We start from the raw sequence: 18545 nt of genomic DNA, 5'->3' as shown, positions 1-18545 counted from the left end.
CACACACCTGCAGAGTTGGGGGTTTAAATCCTGCTTGCAGTCCTCTCTGTGTTGTGTGGGTTTCCTCCTGCAGTTGAAAGGCATGTAGTTAAGCTACTGGTGACCCTAAGTTGCCCACAGTGGCCCTGTGCCTTGCCTTGTACCCCGTGATTCATGCTGTTGGCTTCTGGCTGATAAATGGTCAGCAATTGAAAACAAGTACAACATTTGAGTTGGAACATAAAGTTTTAAAGGTACAAATCGGTCAATAGTTGTTTTCTAGAAATGCATGCACACAATTATCGATCAATTCAAGCATTTTACTTTGAGCACAAATGAGCAGACGGAAGCGGTCTTATTTAGGATACATTATGAAAATACTTGGTGCCTTTAGAGACAGTATAATGCTTGGAAAATTTAAATTGAGGATGGCCAAAAGAAACTCTAATCTGTCGATAAATAATTAATCAGTCATTTATGGGTAGTTTTTCTATATGAAATAACAAACACCTTCATGACCAGTTTTAGCAGGAGTGACGCAATTTGCAGGTAAAGGCAGGGTCTGATACGAAACTGACGTGATTAGACAGCTGACAAGATCACAGCACTTACAGATCACTTTGAAGTGCATGTGTGGGTGTGGTGTGCATGAGTGCTTGCAGCTGGGTGTGTGAGCACGTAGACACCCTTTCACATTCTTAAAGAGGAATTGTCAAATAAAAATACAACCACAGAAAAGCAGACAGAAACAAGAACACAAAGAAATACACCTTTTTCTGACCTTTCACTCTTTCTGTTGTCAGGACTGCCTGTATTTTAAACATATCACTTGATAAAAATAATTCATGTTTATGTTTGTTACTTAAGGCCCGCCCCTCAGATGGTGCATACTCTGTTAAGCCCCGCCCCTCAAATGGTGCATATTCTGTTAAGCCCTGCCCCTCCAATGGTGCACACTCTCTCTTAAGCTCCACCCCTTAAATGGTGTACACTGTGTTAAGCCCTGCCCCTCTAAGCGTGTGTAGTCTGTTAAGCTCCACCCTTCCAGTGGTTATTGATCACTTACACTCCTCCCTCTCACTAATGGCTCTTTTCCTTCTATATTTTTTTTCCCACTTCCTTCTTGAACCTTTGTGTTTTTTTGTGCATTTTGACAAATCATGCTGCTGCTGTCCATACAGGTGAATATTTTCCCCAGAAGACCCCTGACCCCTGTCTTATCCCCTCATCTCGCCAGCTGGAACACACGCCACTCTGAAGCAGTTCATTATCACTGTTCACACCGAATTCCAATAAGTACGACAAGTCCTTTGGCATCTGATTTTCTTTAATCCAAACCTGAAATCTTTCCAAACCCACACAGTTAGTCTTTTCTGCAGTACACACACATATACACACACCCCCGTGAAGAAAGAAAGACACCCTGGATCTGCAACACCCAGAAAGCGCTTGTGCCACGATGCAACAGCTTGGCCTGAATGCTGCCAGCACGGCCTCATCGCCTCATTCACCCTGGCTGAGTTACGTAATGCCCATTTGGCATTCGTCACGCAAAACCAAGGCTGTCCTACGCATTAAATCAACTTTAAACTCATGAAATCAACTGAGAAGGAGGAGAGAGGAGGGACGGCCACAGAGGCTGGCGGCGGATGGTCTCTCACTTGGACAGGGTCTTCTTAATGTGCGCCACCTCCATCTGGAAGGACAACAGGCCGATCTGCTCCAGCAGCCGTAAAGGACACCAACACGCACAGGCTAATTACGGTCACCACACAGTGACAGAGGGTCATAGCAGATCTTTGGACCCAGTGGCCGCATTTACTATCTGAGATATCAGGGTTGATTCTGCCTGTGTAAACTGATGCTATTGGATAGTGGGGGTGATACTGCCATTATATACTTGTGCTATTGGATATTGGGTTGGATACTGCCTATGCAAACTGCTGCTATTGGATAGTGGGGGTGATACTGCCATTATATACTTGTGCTATTGGATATCGGGTTGGATACTGCCTATGCAAACTGCTGCTATTGGATGTTGGGGGTGATACTGCCATTATATACTTGTGCTATTGGATATTGGGTTGGATACTGCCTATGCAAACTGCTGCTATTGGATGTTGGGGGTGATACTGCCATTGTACACTTATGCTATTGGATATTGGGTTGGATACTGTCTATGCAAACTGATGCTGTTGGATAGTGGGGTTGATACTGTCTGTGCACACTTATGCTAATGGATATTGGGGTTGATGCACTTTTGTACCTGCAGTGAGAGACGGATCTTCTTCTCTTCATCCAGTTCATTCATCAGCTGTTTAATCTCTTTTCTACAAGGTTCAGAAGGATTGCAGAGTCACCACAACACAACCTCACAAGCCTCACAGGTTCCCACGTCCACCCCCAACCTACTTGTGTTGCTTCCCCATCAGCTCGACGGCTCCCCTCAGGTCTCTGAGCTGGGTCCGGAGCTCCTCCACGCTGACACTTTCGCTCCTGGACTTGGTGTCTGGTCCATGGCTACTGAATGCCCCAGAGGGAGGGATCATTGCAGGTTTGGGTGGTAGAAGCAGCCGGATGCCAAAGGCCTGACAGAAAAAAATCCACCAATGAATATGACCAACCCAACCTAAGCTCAACCCCCCACTCCCTAAGGTTCAGGAGACAGTCTGGGTCTTCACAGCTTATCGTTGACCCCAGCCCCCTAACCCTGAGTTCCAGGGGACAGTCTGAGTCTTCATAATTTATCATTCTGACTCCTTCGCCCCTGTGTTGTTCCCAGTACACTGTAGGCTCCTCTGTGATCTGCACATTATTCTTCTCCTAAGTTCTACTGCTACCTTATGAGCATTTCGGGAACAAGAGGAGGGAACAATGTGATGGACACAGTACCTTCTTGGATGTAGAGCATTGCTCCTCGTCCTTCTCCTCTGCTTTCGGTGTGTCTGAGAGGTCTGGGCAGGAGGCAGTGAACTTCAGGAGGGGTAGAATGAGAGTGAAAGAGAGAAGAAGATAAAAATAAATAATGTGAGAGATACCAGAAGAAAGAAAAATTTAACAGGACATGAGTTTTATTGGCATAACAAGGACAATAATTAGCACAGAAGACAATGTGTGATTGTGTGTGTGTGTGTATGCCTGTGTGCGTGCATGTATATGTATGCGTCTGTTTGTGTGTACAGTGTGTCCGGGTCTGTGTGTGTCTGCATCTGTGTTAATACACTGTGTACAGTGTGTATATTGGCTTGTGTCTGTGTGTGGACTGTGTGTGTATCTGTTTGTATCTCTGTGTCACACACTCTACACACTTGTTCCCCAACATTCCCGGCTCTTTTCACAGCAGGTGGGAGTTAAATTTACCCTCTGAAACAGCACGGTCACATGACCAGTAGCTACCAGCAAGGGTTTAGGCAGAAGCCCTGTGTGAGTTACGGCCGCAGTCCCGAGCAAAGTGAAACACAGTGTCAAATGGCCCCCACACACCCCCAGAAGGGAGAATGCATGCACACACCCCACTGCAGGGCCACTCACATGCTGTAACCCCTGTGTGCGTGGCCGGCGGTCCGCCACCCTTGGCCGAGTGGCTGTCAGGTGGTTCAACTTCTCACTGGTCGTGACAATAGAGTCAAAGTCTTCCACCTCTTTTGTGGAAGAAAATGAGCAGAACTCGAATCAGAGACAGACATCTGGCAGATAGTCAGGAACAGACTAATCTGAGAAGAAAGGAAGGAGCTCAGACTGCCACAGAACATAGAGACTCACACCTTCCAGCATGACTCACACACGCTCACATGCACAGTTCAGATATTCCTGTCATTGTGGGGACTCTCCATTCATTTCTATGGGCATAACCGTGCTCCTTTAGTCTACACAATGTGGTAAGTACAAACCCACACACACACACACGTACACAGTGGTAGTCAGAAAAGGTACATTTCACAGATGAGTGTGTGCCAAGGCCCTACCAGCAGTCAGGGCAGAGCTGTAGCTGCCCATGGCGAAAAAAGCATAAAGAGCCAGTGATAAGTTGCAGAGAAAAGAAGAGAAAAGCCTGAAAGTACAGAGACACAACAGTTAGCATCCACTGCAGAGCTCTGCCTCGTTTGCATCCAGTGCAGAATAATGCCTTGTCTGTATCCAGTGTACTTTATCATCTGCATCTAGTGCAGAGCAATGCCTCATCTGCATCCAGTGCGGAACACTGAATGTCTGCATCCAGTGCGGAGTCAAGTTTCTGCTGAAACTTTTTTTCCCCGAACAGCCAACAAACACCATTTCCAATTGATACAAATGCCCCAGCAACTAACACCCCGATACAGTCTCCCCCAATATCCAATACCCATTATGCCAACTCCCCAGAAACAACACACCTAATACAGACCCCTCACTGTAATTGACACCACTGACACAGACCCCCCAACCATGAGACCAAAACCCCCAGTAACTGACACTCCTGATACAGACCCCCTGTAGTTTCCAACACCACTGACACAGGCCCCCTCAATCTCCCACACCCCTGTTACAGACCCCCAGTAACTGACACCCCTGTCACAGACCTCCCTAGTCTCCAATACCACTGACACAGGCCCCCAAATCTCTGACACCCCTGACACAAGACCCCCCTCCTCATTGACAACCCTGATACAGAGCCCACCCCCCTCAAAACCACATCCCTTGTGCCTTAGGTCTTGTACTGACCAACTCCCTTGCTCACATGCCAGTGGAAGCTCTACACTCTTAGATTTGTGTGTGTGGGGGGGGTGGCAGAGCTCACCAATGTGCTGGTCCAAGCCACCCTGTTTTGGCATGGAATTTCCACCTGCTGACCTGCAGAGGACAGAGGGCAGATGTCAGAGGGCAGAAGAGGAAGGGGAGGGGGCAGGTAATGTCCATGGCCTCTCAAAGAACTGCACACTCACCATATGAGCCAGCTTTTTACTCATGCCCCCAGACTCAGCTCATCTGAAGGAAAGTACACTTTTGTGCCTGGAGGTTATATCGTATTCTGAAACCTGCCTGGGGGTCTCCCCTTCTGTCAGGCTGCCTCTGTGCTCAGTCTGCCCCTCCTACTGTTGCTGCTGCACAATTCCTTCTCAGCAAGCCACACCCCACTTCACCCTTTGTGCTTATATGGACATGCCAAATCACCAATCACACGAGGGAATAAGAATACGAGCGTGCAGCAAACACGGTCATGTCCATCTTCACTGGCAGGTACAGATACTGTATATTCTACAGGAGCCCATAGTAGGGTGCATCAAACCCCCCAAGTGAAAAATATTTTCATGGCTATATAAAAAAAATGTTCTATCTGTACTAAAAACACACTGTGCAAAATAATTTGAAATTTGGATAAGTTCTACCGGGTCCACAACAGCCATGAAATTCTGAAATAACGGCAATAATTCATACTTTGGAATAGTTATACTGCAAGCATTAATGATTTCATGTTTTAGTATTTAAAGTGGTTAATAGTGGATATCGATGGCACCGGGGAAAAACCGCGTATCCAACAATTTGTCAATTTTACAGGGGAACGTTTTTTCTAAATGGTGGAAGTAAAACGTGACCTAGATTTGAGAGCCCTTGTGAACATACTGAAAATACTGGTGCTAAAATCTGAGCCTCGTCCATGTTCACAAGCTACTCACTTCCAAATCACAGCACAGACTGATGTCCCTTACGCGAAAATTGCATGATATGAAATGGATGTGGTTTTGTTTAGTTGCTTTAGTTTTGTTCCCGGCCATTTTTCACTTACGCGGATTGCGCCATACTATAGTGCACTTACGCGGTTTTTCCCAGGTGCCATCGATATATCAGTCTTCTTGATGTTCACTATCAGTTCTTAAGATAGACATACTATTATACTTGCCCAGAAGTATATTGCTATTATATTGCTGCTGGAAGTATTGCTCTGTAACAGTAGGCCTATGCCCTATACACCTGTACCAACTATATCAGACATCAGACATGTATCACAATAATTTAATAATTTAATTTGTGCATTTAAAAAATATTTGTGAACTTCTGAAGTACCTTCGTTTTTCTTGCGTTTATCATTATTTTTCATATTTTCAATCTAGATGTGGACCCGGTAGATGTTAATCAAAATTAACGAAATTTTGCCCAAATTATTTTTTCATCCGGTAGAACATATTTATTATACAGCCAAAAACATTTTGAAAATCAATGGGGGTTTGATGCACCCTAGCCCATAGTTACCAGTAATGTTAGAGAACCTAGAGAAAAGTTATGAAGAAAATAATATGGCAAGCTTTTAATGCTTTGAAATGGATACAGAGTCCTAGTCTCCTACAATCCCGACACAGACAATTCAATGCCATCTATGCGTCTCTGGGTCAACAAGGGAGGGGCTTGTGTTTCACTTCTATAACCAATCTCAGTCCTCTTTGTATGACATCACCTAATCGGTCCATTTTTTTCTTATTTTCAAACTCAAGGCTTCCAGCCATCGAGCCTGGGGAGGTATGTGGGTAAGTGAGCTAAGCCTCTCTGCCTCTGATCAGAAGGTTGCTGCTTTGAGTCTGGCTTGGGCCACCTGTCTGTGGGCCCGAGAGTCAGCTCCTTAAAGGGGACATTCACCCCAAAACTGAAAATAAATGTTTTCTCGGGCTATCCATTCATCTAGGCTTTTCCGCTCGGAGGTGTCTGGTGTTGAAGATATTGGTCGTAGAAATGTCAGGCTTCTCTCGAATATGAAGCGAATGGGATTCTTTCTGTGGTGTTCAAAGCACCAGAAAAATACAATGGAAAAATTCAACAGCAATGTCTCTTACCAGAAATTATCACCTGCTTATTGAAGATGGTCCACAGGATTTGTAGTGAGGCATTTAATGTACAAATTTTCTACTACTGAACTCCACACAACAATCATGTCATTTTGCAGAAGATACTGTCGGGGTGCTTGTGCTTGTATTTTCTGTGCAGTGAACTGCCCCTTTAAGGAGCTTGCTAACGGGCCCACAGACAGGTGGTAATTCTGCCGAGGCCGGGCTCAAAGCGGCAACCTTCTGATCACAGGCAGAGAGGCTTAGCCTGCTGAGCCACACTCCACTCCAGGCTTGATGGTTGGAAGTCTTGAGTTTGAAAATAAGAAAAAATGGACCAATTCGGTGATGTCATACAATGAGGACTGGGACTGGTTATAAAAGTGAAATGCAAGCCGCCACTCCCCCCCCCCCCCGTTGACCCAGGAACACATTGGATTTGGGGAAATCAGGAACGCGTCCTGATATAGACCCCCCCTCCAGTCTACTACAGCCCGATACCGACCTCAAAGTCTCTTACAGTCCTGATACAGATTTCCCACTCTCTTATAGCTATAATACAGACCTCCTGGTCACCTACATTTTGATTCAGACCCCCAGTCTCCTACAGCCCCAATACAGACCTTGCAGTCTCCTACAGCCCTGATACAGACCTTGCAGTCTCCTACAGCCCTGATACAGACTGTGCAGTCTCTTACACCCCTGATACAGACCTCACAGTATCCTACCTGATATAGTCCATGCAGTCTCCTACAACTCTAATACAGACCTTCCAGTCTCATACAGCCTTGATACGGACATCACAGTCTCTTACAGCCTCAATATAGACCTCATAGTATCCTACAGCCCTGATACAGACTGTGAAGTCTCTTACACCCCTGATACAGATCTCACAGTATCCTACCTGATATAGTCCATGCAGTCTCCTACAACTCTCATACAGACCTTCCAGTCTCCTACAGCCTTGATACAGACATCACAGTCTCTTACAGCCTCAATATAGACCTCACAGTATCCTACAGCCCTGATACAGACCTCCCCCAGTCTCCAGCAGCTGAGATACGGACACAAATCTGATCAATCTGAGAACATACTCACTGGATGCGGGCAACCGAGGGTTTTTCAGGTTTCTGTGGAGGCATCGCAGAATCAATAGCAGGCTGTCCTAATAATTTGGTTGGTTTGAGAAGAAGGGGTTTCTTTGGGGGAATAGCAGGGCGACCGGACTTTTGGATGTCAACACCAGGCTTCAATTCGTCAACTAGGAGAATGAATTCAGACACACACAGATAAATTGCATGACAGTAAGACACACCCAGACATAACACAGAGATAAACAGCACAAGAGTAACAAATACACTGGCTGCCAAGCCTTAAAGAGGCCATACCTTTATCGTCTCCTTTCTGGGTAAGTGACTCTCGCCGGTCAAGTGAGATCTTTTTATCATCTGGCTTGTTTTCTGAGGAGAGTCAAGCACAGAGGTCAACAGTGGGGTCACACTGTTGCAGCAAGGGTTCTGCGGCCATTATATACAGCTCCAGAAGCTCTCCCACTGAGTGGTAGCTCCAGAAACTGACTAGCGATTACAGTGAAAGCAGCAAGTCCCAAAGACAAAGCAAGCTGGAGATGACAGGAGAAATGGAGATTAAAGGATAGCCTACCACCTGCTTTGGAGTGAGCAGCAGATGGGTCTTGGGGTCGAGGTTTCTTAGGTTTCTGAAAGGGAAAAACAGGACATAGTGTGGGACAAAAAATGCATGGCGGTCTGCAGGAGGGTGTGGTCACCTGACACTAGGGAGAAGCAGACTCACCACCGTCTCCTCGTCCAACACCAGCAGCCTGACAAAGTTGTCTGGAAAAATTCCTTGCCGGCCCTGCAGCTCCCCCTGCCACCAACCAGGGTCAACACACTCCTGTGGTGTCAGAGGTCAAACATCAGTGCCCAGCTGGCAAATAATAATGTCAAACAGATGCTTGCTCACCTTATTGATGATGGCCACAATGTCTCCCTCTTTGATTGACAGCTCATCTTCATTTTGCGCCTCATAAGAGAACATGGCTTTACAGAATTCACGGGCTAAGAGCAAGAAAGAAAGAGGTCCAACTTCTGCACCCTCATGAAGTCTCATCACAGCACATTCTGAGCACCAGCTCTTCTCACCTTTGATTTTGCCTACTGCCTCAGCATTGGTCATTTCCCGGACCTTCTGGGAGACACAGAATCACACTGAGCACAGCTGGGGGACAGAGTGGAGACAGAAATGCGGTCTCTTTCGGTGGACCGTGTTCAATGTTGGTAAACAACAGAGACGTACTTTCTCCATGCCACCATCTTGGTTCATGGAGCTGTGCTTGTCCCTGAGAATGTCCCCAAATGCAGGAGCCCGTAGCTGCTCAGGTTGGATCTCACTGCTGTTCACCAACCTAAGGCTACCACACTCAGGCTCCTTACTCTGGGTTTCTGGGCTGAGCTTCACACCTGAAGGGTTAGGGGTCAAGGTCACACGGCCACAGAAAGACACAGCACTACCGCAGCACAGTCTCACCGGTAACTCACCAGTACCACTGCTACTGTCTGGGGCACTGGGGCAGCCATCCTGGTCCTCGGCATCCTCTGCATACTTTCTGGTGAAGTTTGAGGGAAACATCCCCATCTTGCCATTGAGACGACCCTCCCACCAGCCCTCCTCCACCTGCGTACATGCACACTTTACGGGATACGGCCCTACAGAGCTGTACAGACCTATCACTGCAGATCTGAACATGCACCTTTTGGAAGACTGATTATCTACAACATCAGACACACAAATGGTTTTGGGGGATGAAAATGACCTCCTCCGTGATCTCGATAACATCCCCGGGCTTCAGCTCGAGCTCGTCCTTGTGTTGAGGCGTGTAGCTAAAAGTCGCCATGCACCATCTCCTTCTGACGCTCTCACCTATTGACAGGTAGGTTCACAGCTGAATGTCAGTGCACTGCAGAGCAGGGGACACGTTGGCGCCTGCTGACCTGAGTGTGACATACCGAACTCGACCACGAGGGGTCTCTTATCAACGGCACAATGCTGATTATGTCTAGTATGAAATGCTTGTGTTTCTATGTAGTTAAATCACCCTTCTGGACCATCCAAATGTCATGCCCTGCAGCACTGTTGTTTTTGGACACCTCGTTTGGCTTCTTGGCTTCGGTCATCGGACATTCCACCCTCTTGATCTCCTGGGGAAAGAGGAGGAGGTAGACGTGAGTGTTATAGACACTGGCAGCCCTGCTGTTCCATACCTGAAACACACCTGTGGAGTATGAAGGGGATTTGGTGAGCTGAGCTCCACTCAATAGCTGCCTCTTCTCCACATTCCAACGACACTGGCAGTTAAACACTCAAAGACAAATTATTAAAGCAGGGTAAGGAGCGTTCTCTCACATATCCCATCATACCCTGCAATGTGACACACACATATACATACAGATGATAGTGAAGCTTGGGTCTGAGTGCAGGGTCAGGCATTTATCTGAAGCAAACTTGGAGTAGATTTCAAGTTATTGATCTTGCTAATATGATCACTCTTCTGGCTGTTGGATTCGAACCAGCAACCTTCCGTCTGTGGGCATAGCATACCCCTCCCACAAAGTACTGCTTATCTTGATCTGAGATCAGACTCGTGAGTGATTTGGTCTGCCTGAGCAACCCTGCAGCTCAGATTTCATGTCTCCGCCAGCTGTGAACAGCAGCCCACTGGCAACCAAACATCTGAAATTGCTGGGGGGCACTTTCTCACACTCCCCATGAAGTAGCTTTGCTCACATGACAGTGACGTGATTTAAATCACTGATAGTTGGAGGGGACCTCTGCTGACGGATGAAACATTCAGCATTGATAGAGTGGCTTAAAGAGGAAACAGAGCTCTGCAGCATTTCAGGAAACACCTGCTGAGAAAAGCCGAGAGCAACAGAGGCAGCGGCGCTGCCCGGATCCAGACTTCAGTGATCTCCATGGCCAGCAGCCAGCATGCTGAAGAGCAGGCTGTGATCTACCAAGACCTTAACTTCCCTTTAAGGCCCCTGCCTGCAGACAGCTGTCACACAGCACACAGAGGGGAAGCCACAAGCTTGGGCAGGGGGAGTCCATCATCAGTGAGGGACAGGCTGGCCACATTAAGGAGCTCAGGCACTGGGAGGTCTCCTCAAAACAGGGCAAGCAGCCACAGCGCCTATGCTCCTGGCAAGGGGCAGTGGCAGGAGGCCAGTTTAACATTACAGGGTTGAAATACATGCTATCCTCACAGCAAGTGCACTGGCGGCCCTAATCACGTTCCAGTGCAGACGTCAGCCAGGGATGGAGGGATTTACAGAGGAATGCAGTGACCCGTAGGGTAGAAGCGTATGGTGGCATCTTATCACCACATCAGAACACACACCAGTTCACTATGGCGAAGCTACTGCGCATGTACAGGCGTGTACATGGACATTGAGGGCTCCAGTGTACAGGCGTGTACATGGACACTGAGAACTCCAGTGTACAGGCGTGTACATGGACACTGAGAGCTCCAGTGTACAGGCGTGTACATGGACATTGAGGGCTCCAGTGTACAGGCGTGTACATGGACACTGAGAGCTCCAGTGTACAGGCGTGCACATGGACACTGAGAGCTCCAGTGTACAGGCGTGTAAATGGACACTGAGAGCTCCAGTGTTCAGGTGTGTACATGGACACTGAGAGCTCCAGTGTACAGGCGTGTAAATGGACACTGAGAGCTCCAGTGTTCAGGTGTGTACATGGACACTGAGAGCTCCAGTGTACAGGCGTGTACATGGACACTGAGAGCTCCAGTGTACAGGCTGCATTGGTGCGCTCAGAGCTCGGCTACTCACCTTGACGAAGTTGTCTGGGAAGAGTCCCCTGCGCCCAGCCAGCTCGCCCTGCCACCATCCCCCCTCATTCTTGTGAATGTTACTGATGATGTCGCCGACCACGAGGGTCAACTCGTCATGCTGCTGGGCCTTGTACTCAAACTCCACCACGGCCTCCACTGTAAAAGGGGGGGTGGGGGTGAGGGGGGGGGAAATCACGAGGTCCTAAACCGAGAATGCAGAGGCTGTCAGCTAAATAACACTGCTTACTGTAAAAGCATCTATTATTTCTACACATTCACACAAGTAACCTAACTGCTAAAATACTGTAGCGATGTCAGAAGTCACTCTGCCCCAGATAAGATCTTGTGGTCAGTTTCTTGGTTCCTCTCAGTATCAATGCTGGGGCATATCACACATCACTTCAGGACTTAAAGTGAAGAACAGGAAGCAGAAATATGATTTTCAACAGCACTGAAGAAGATGCAGTAAGATCAAGGTTAGTCAAAGTTCAGTGTCACTGCAGGAGTCACACACATCTGCAACAAAGACGGAGGAGACAGATATACAGGGCAGACACAAGAAGCAGACAGATTTACAGACACAGAAGGTACTTGTAATTACAGATACAGGAGGCAGACAAATGACAGACAGGTGGTAGACAAAACTACAAGCACAGGAGGTAGAGTTAATCACAGACACAAGAGGCAGACAGAATTACAAAGGCAGGAGTGAGGCGTAAATACAGACACAAGAGGTAGATGGAATTACAGAGTTTGGAAACTCATGCCGTATGACATCAGTTTGTGTGTCATATTGCTATGTTGCACTTTGCATTTAATGTTGATGTCATACTGCTGTTACAGTCTGCATGTGTATGTGTGTCATACTACTCTACAACTCCGCGCATGTATGTGTGTGGGTCATATTGTTCTATTACACTGTGCATGTATGTGTGTGTCATACTGCTCTATTATACTGTGCATGTGTGTGTGTCATACTGCTCTACTACACTGTACGTGTGTACGATAGTACGTCATACTGCTCTATTACACTGTGCATGTGTGTGTATATCATACTGCTCTATTACACAGTGCGTGTGTGTGTATCATACTGCTCTGTTACATTGTGCATGTGTGTGTGTATCATACTGCTCTATTACACTGTCCGTGTGTGTGTATCATACTGCTCTGTTACATTGTGCATGTGTGTATCATACTGCTCTATTACACTGTCTGTGTGTGTGTGTGTCATACTGCTCTATTACACTGTGTGTGTGTGTGTATCATACTGCTCTATTACACTGCGTGTGTGTGTATCATACTGCTCTATTACACTGCGTGTGTGTGTATCATACTGCTCTATTACACTGTCTGTGTGTGTGTGTGTGTCATACTGCTCTATTACACTGCATGTGTGTGTGTCATACTGCTCTATTACACTGTCTGTGTGTGTGTGTGTCATACTGCTCTATTACACTGTGTGTGTGTGTGTATCATACTGCTCTATTACACTGCATGTGTGTGTGTCATACTGCTCTATTACACTGTGCATGTGTGTATCATACTGCTCTATTACACTGCGTGTGTGTGTATCATACTGCTCTATTACACTGTCTGTGTGTGTGTATCATAATGCTCTATTACACTGTGTGTGTGTGTGTGTCATACTGCTCTATTACACTGTGTGTGTGTGTGTATCATACTGCTCTATTACACTGCATGTGTGTGTGTCATACTGCTCTATTACACTGTGTGTGTGTATCATACTTCTCTATTACACTGTGTGTGTGTGTATCATACTGCTCTATTACACTGTGCGTGTGTGTGTGTCATACTGCTCTATTACACTGTGCGTGTGTGTGTGTCATACTGCTCTATTACACTGTGCGTGTGTGTGTGTCATACTGCTCTATTACACTGTGCGTGTGTGTATCATACTGCTCTATTACACTGTGCGTGTGTGTATCATACTGCTCTATTACACTGCGTGTGTGTGTATCATACTGCTCTATTACACTGTCTGTGTGTGTGTATCATAATGCTCTATTACACTGTGTGTGTGTGTGTGTCATACTGCTCTATTACACTGTGTGTGTGTGTGTATCATACTGCTCTATTACACTGCATGTGTGTGTGTCATACTGCTCTATTACACTGTGTGTGTGTATCATACTTCTCTATTACACTGTGCGTGTGTGTGTATCATACTGCTCTGTTACACTGTGCGTGTGTGTGTATCATACTGCTCTGTTACACTGTGTGTGTGTGTATCATACTGCTCTATTACACTGTGCGTGTGTGTGTGTCATAATGCTCTATTACACTGTGCGTGTGTGTGTATCATAATGCTCTATTACGCTGTGCATGTGTGTATCATACTGCTCTATTACACTGTGCATGTGTGTGTATATCATACTGCTCTATTACACTGTCCGCGTGTGTGTATCATACTGCTCTGTTACACTGTCCGTGTGTGTGTATCATACTGCTCTGTTACACTGTCCGTGTGTGTGTATCATACTGCTCTGTTACATTGTGCATGTGTGTGTGTATCATACTGCTCTATTACACTGTGCGTGTGTGTGTGTCATACTGCTCTATTACACTGTGTGTGTGTGCATCATACTGCTCTATTACACTGCGTGTGTGTGTATCATACTGCTCTGTTACACTGTGCGTGTGTGTGTATCATAATGCTCTATTACACTGTGCGTGTGTGTGTATCATACTGCTCTGTTACATTGTGCACATGTGTGTGTCATACTGCTCTATTACATTGTGTGTGTGTATCATACTGCTCTGTTACATTGTGCGTGTGTGTGAATCATACTGCTCTATTACACTGTGCGTGTGTGTATCATACTGCTCTATTACACTGCGCGTGTGTGTATCATACTGCTCTATTACACTGCGTGTGTGTGTGTCATAATGCTCTATTACACTGTGTGTGTGTCATAATGCTCTATTACACTGTGCGTGTGTGTGTATCATACTGCTCTATTACACTGTGCGTGTGTGTGTGTCATACTGCTCTATTACACTGTGCGTGTGTGTATCATACTGCTCTATTACACTGTGCGTGTGCGTGTATCATACTGCTCTGTTACATTGTGCATGTGTGTGTGTGTGTCATACTGCTCTATTACACTGTGTGTGTGTGTATCATACTGCTCTATTACACTGTGCGTGTGTGTGTATCATACTGCTCTATTACACTGTGCGTGTGTATCATACTGCTCTATTACACTGTGCGTGTGTGTATCATACTGCTCTATTACACTGTGCGTGTGTGTGTGTCATACTGCTCTATTACACTGTGCGTGTGTGTGTATCATACTGCTCTATTACACTGTGTGTGTGTATCATACTTCTCTATTACACTGTGCGTGTGTATCATACTGCTCTATTACACTGTGCATGTGTGTATCATACTGCTCTATTACACTGTGCGTGTGTGTGTGTCATACTGCTCTATTACACTGTGCGTGTGTGTATCATACTGCTCTATTACACTGCGTGTGTGTGTATCATACTGCTCTGTTACACTGTGCGTGTGTGTGTATCATAATGCTCTGTTACACTGTGCGTGTGTGTGTATCATAATGCTCTATTACACTGTGCGTGTGTGTGTATCATACTGCTCTGTTACATTGTGCACATGTGTGTGTCATACTGCTCTATTACATTGTGTGTGTGTATCATACTGCTCTGTTACATTGTGCGTGTGTGTGTATCATACTGCTCTATTACACTGTGCGTGTGTGTATCATACTGCTCTATTACACTGCGCGTGTGTGTATCATACTGCTCTATTACACTGCGTGTGTGTGTGTCATACTGTAATGCTCTATTACACTGTGTGTGTGTGTGTGTGTCATAATGCTCTATTACACTGTGCGTGTGTGTGTATCATACTGCTCTATTACACTGTGCGTGTGTGTGTGTCATACTGCTCTATTACACTGTGCGTGTGTGTATCATACTGCTCTATTACACTGTGCGTGTGTGTGTGTCATAATGCTCTATTACACTGTGCGTGTGTGTGTATCATAATGCTCTATTACACTGTGCGTGTGTGTATCATACTGCTCTATTACACTGTGCGTGTGTGTGTCATACTGCTCTATTACACTGTGCGTGTGTGTATCATACTGCTCTATTACACTGTGCGTGTGTGTATCATACTGCTATATTACTCTACGCGTATGTGTGTGTCATACTGCTCTATTACACTGTGCATGTGTGTGTACAGTATATCATACTGCTCTATTACACTGTGCGTGTGTGTGTGTCATAATGCTCTATTACATGGTGCATGTGTGTGTCATACTGCTCTATTAAGCTATGCATATGTGTCTGTCATACTGCATTTTTACATTTTGCATGCGTGTGTGTTTGTCTCATACTGCTCTGTTACACTGCATTTGTACATGTGCCATACATCTCTATGATACTGTGCACGTGTGTGTGTTATATTGCCAGAGTTGACAGGTTTGGTCAGCATGCTTGCATGAAATTTTCAATCAGAGAAAAGTCTGCACATGCATTTACATACAATGGCATGCAAAAGTTTTGGCACCCTTACTTTCTGTTACTTTGAATAAGTTCGCAGAAGAGGAACCGATCACCAAAAGGCATAAAGTTAAAAATGACACAATTCTTTACTATTTAAAGCAAAACATTTTTATTTCCATCATTCACAGGTGCAAAATACCAAATTAATGAAACGGGCCTGAAGCAAAAGTTTGTGCATCCCAAAATATATCAACTCTCAGATAACATTCATCGTATGTTCTGGAGCTCGTTAGAACTATCGCTTGTTCACAGTCATCGTCACCAAACCTCAACTGATGCAAATTGCAAAGCTGTATATATATATATATATATATATATATATTATATGACTCCTCAAACCTTGTCCCAACAATCAGCAGCCATGGGCTCCTCTAAGCAGCTGCCTAGCATTAAAAAAATAAAATAAAAAAATAAATAATTGATGCTCGTGAATCAGGAGAAGGCTACAAGAAGACAGCAAAGAGTTTCCAGGTAGCTGTTTCCTCAGATCGTGATGTTATTAAAAAATGGCAGCTAGCAGGAATGGTGGAGGTCATGTTGAGGTTTGGAAGCCCAAGTAAACTTTCTGAAAGAACTGCTAGTTGTATTGCTAGAAAGGCAAAAAAAAAAACCCTGTTTGACTGCAAAAGACGATTTTGCGGACTGTGCAGTGACATTTGAACACAAGTCCTTCAGACTGATGAAGTCAAAATAGAACTTTTAGGCCACAATATGCAAAGGTATGTCTGGGTGCTGAATTTCAGGTAAAGAACACCTCTCCAACTACTAGGGGGGGGGGGGGGGGGGGGGGGTGTGGATCGATCATGCTTTGGGCTTGTGTTGCAGCCAGTGGCAAGGGACCTTGTCATTGGTAGAGGGAAGAATGGATTCGAATAAATGCCAGCAAATTCCGCCAGCAAACATCACACCATCTGTAAAAACATCGAAGTTAAAAAGAGGATGGTTCCCAAAACAAGATAATGATCCGAGACACACCTCATAAACTAAATTTGCAAGAGGCGTAAGCTGAAGGTTTTCCCATAGCCCTTAGTCCATCGACCTAAACATCATCAAAAATCTGTGGAAAAGAGCAGTGCATGCAAGATGGTCCAAGAATCTTGCAGAATTAGAAGGACGAATGGGCGAAAATCCCCCAAGAAAGAACTGAAAGACTCTTAACTGGATACAACAGGCTTACTTTTGGTGATCAGTTCATCTTCTGCTCACTTAGCTATTCAGAGTAACAGATATTTTAAGCAAAGGTGCCAAACATTTGCATGCCACTGCATATGTGACACATTTATTACCTTGTAAATAGTGTGTAGGGTTTAGATGCAGCTAATTTTAGGATTATAATGGAATAATTTAGATTTGCTGTAAGATGAGCATGAGTCTGAAAGGGTGACTATCATGCTAGATGTGTGAGTTAGCAACCCTGCACAGCTGTATGACACCGGTCATTTGTGTGTCATGCTCTGTTACACTGTGCATGTGTATGTCATACTACTATATAGCACTGTGCATTTGTCTCTCATACTGCTCTATTACACTATGCATGCATATGTGTGTCATACTGCTTAGTTACACAGTGAACGTGTATATGTGCTGCATCTCTATCATACTGTGCATGTGTTATCACACCAGGCTCGTTTCGCTGCACGCTCCTTGTACCGAAGTGTTACACAGTAAGCTCAACGAAAAACTGTGAAAAGGAAACTTCATTTCCTGTGCGCAAACTTGAGACTAAACCTAATAACTACCCAAGCACTCAGAAGCTCGTTTGTTTTAACTGCTTTCACCTGGTCAGTAGGCTGGCGAGTAGTGCTTTATTGTGTATGACAACCATTATCTGTGGCTGAAAAAGACCCAACAAAACCAGTCAAAAATAGTCTACTGGGAACGATGAGTGTCGATTTGGCCCTAAAGGAAAAGCAAAGACACTGGAGCTAGAAAGCACCTCGGATAAATCAGACTCATAAATGCAAAGCTGCATCCAGATGTTGGGAGCGGGTGCGAAAATCTGCGAAAGTGACCCGTTTTATACAGCGATGCAGCGCGCGAAAATACATTAATAAGTAATGCAAGCACACGGAAAACCCTGAAACCCGATACTCACCCATTTGTGTACTGTCCCCACGACGTGTCGACCACCAAGTGATCGGCTAACTGGCAGACGCAGACATGTAAAACGGTAAACCCGGTCTCCGTACACGCCCCCTCGTTTAAATATTCATCTAGCCTCTTCGCACGCTGTTGGCAAACACTTCAAACTTCATGCAGCTACTATAAAGTGAATACGCAGCTACAGAAACCCACTGCAAATGGACAGTTGGGCGATGGGTGAAGGGACGGAGTAATGGTATTAAAGA

The 18545-nt window shown here is 45.6% G+C and overlaps 1 protein-coding gene across 4 annotated transcripts; it reads right to left on the bottom strand.

Annotated features, from left to right (window-relative positions):
- Nucleotides 1-240: 240 nt before the first annotated feature.
- On the bottom strand, nt 241-18504 carry LOC111857259 (SH3 domain-containing kinase-binding protein 1-like). 4 transcript variants are annotated; one of them, XM_023837914.2, is made up of 18 exons: nt 18293-18504; nt 11642-11799; nt 9886-9988; nt 9604-9710; nt 9329-9464; nt 9087-9250; nt 8933-8978; nt 8754-8848; nt 8583-8684; nt 8433-8487; nt 8159-8230; nt 7869-8031; nt 4754-4806; nt 3511-3620; nt 2872-2952; nt 2392-2567; nt 2246-2309; nt 241-1675 (listed from the first exon to the last, which is right to left on the bottom strand). In XM_023837914.2, exons 1-18 carry the CDS (start codon nt 18294-18296, stop codon nt 1637-1639), a joined length of 1728 nt encoding a protein of 575 aa, XP_023693682.2. In that variant the 5' UTR covers nt 18297-18504; the 3' UTR covers nt 241-1636. The 4 variants fall into 4 exon arrangements, with proteins under 4 accessions (XP_023693682.2, XP_023693685.2, XP_023693683.2 ...); XM_023837917.2 differs by having other exon boundaries at nt 8436-8487; XM_023837915.2 differs by having other exon boundaries at nt 8933-8975.
- Between the last annotated feature and the right edge of the window lie 41 nt (nt 18505-18545).

This window comes from Paramormyrops kingsleyae, chromosome 24, assembly GCF_048594095.1.
Source record: "Paramormyrops kingsleyae isolate MSU_618 chromosome 24, PKINGS_0.4, whole genome shotgun sequence".
In the NCBI taxonomy this organism is placed as follows: domain Eukaryota; kingdom Metazoa; phylum Chordata; class Actinopteri; order Osteoglossiformes; family Mormyridae; genus Paramormyrops; species Paramormyrops kingsleyae.
This window is presented reverse-complemented; position numbering and strand designations above follow the sequence as displayed.

Bases quoted from the DNA above. Each gene is read 5' to 3' on its own strand.
- LOC111857259 (XM_023837914.2), bottom strand. The intron at 9,251-9,328 runs GTGAGTTACCGG...CTAACCCTTCAG, and splicing joins AGACAGTAGCAGTGGTACTG to GTGTGAAGCTCAGCCCAGAA. The intron at 1,676-2,245 runs GTACAAAAGTGC...TTGTCCTTCCAG, and splicing joins AGATCCGTCTCTCACTGCAG to ATGGAGGTGGCGCACATTAA.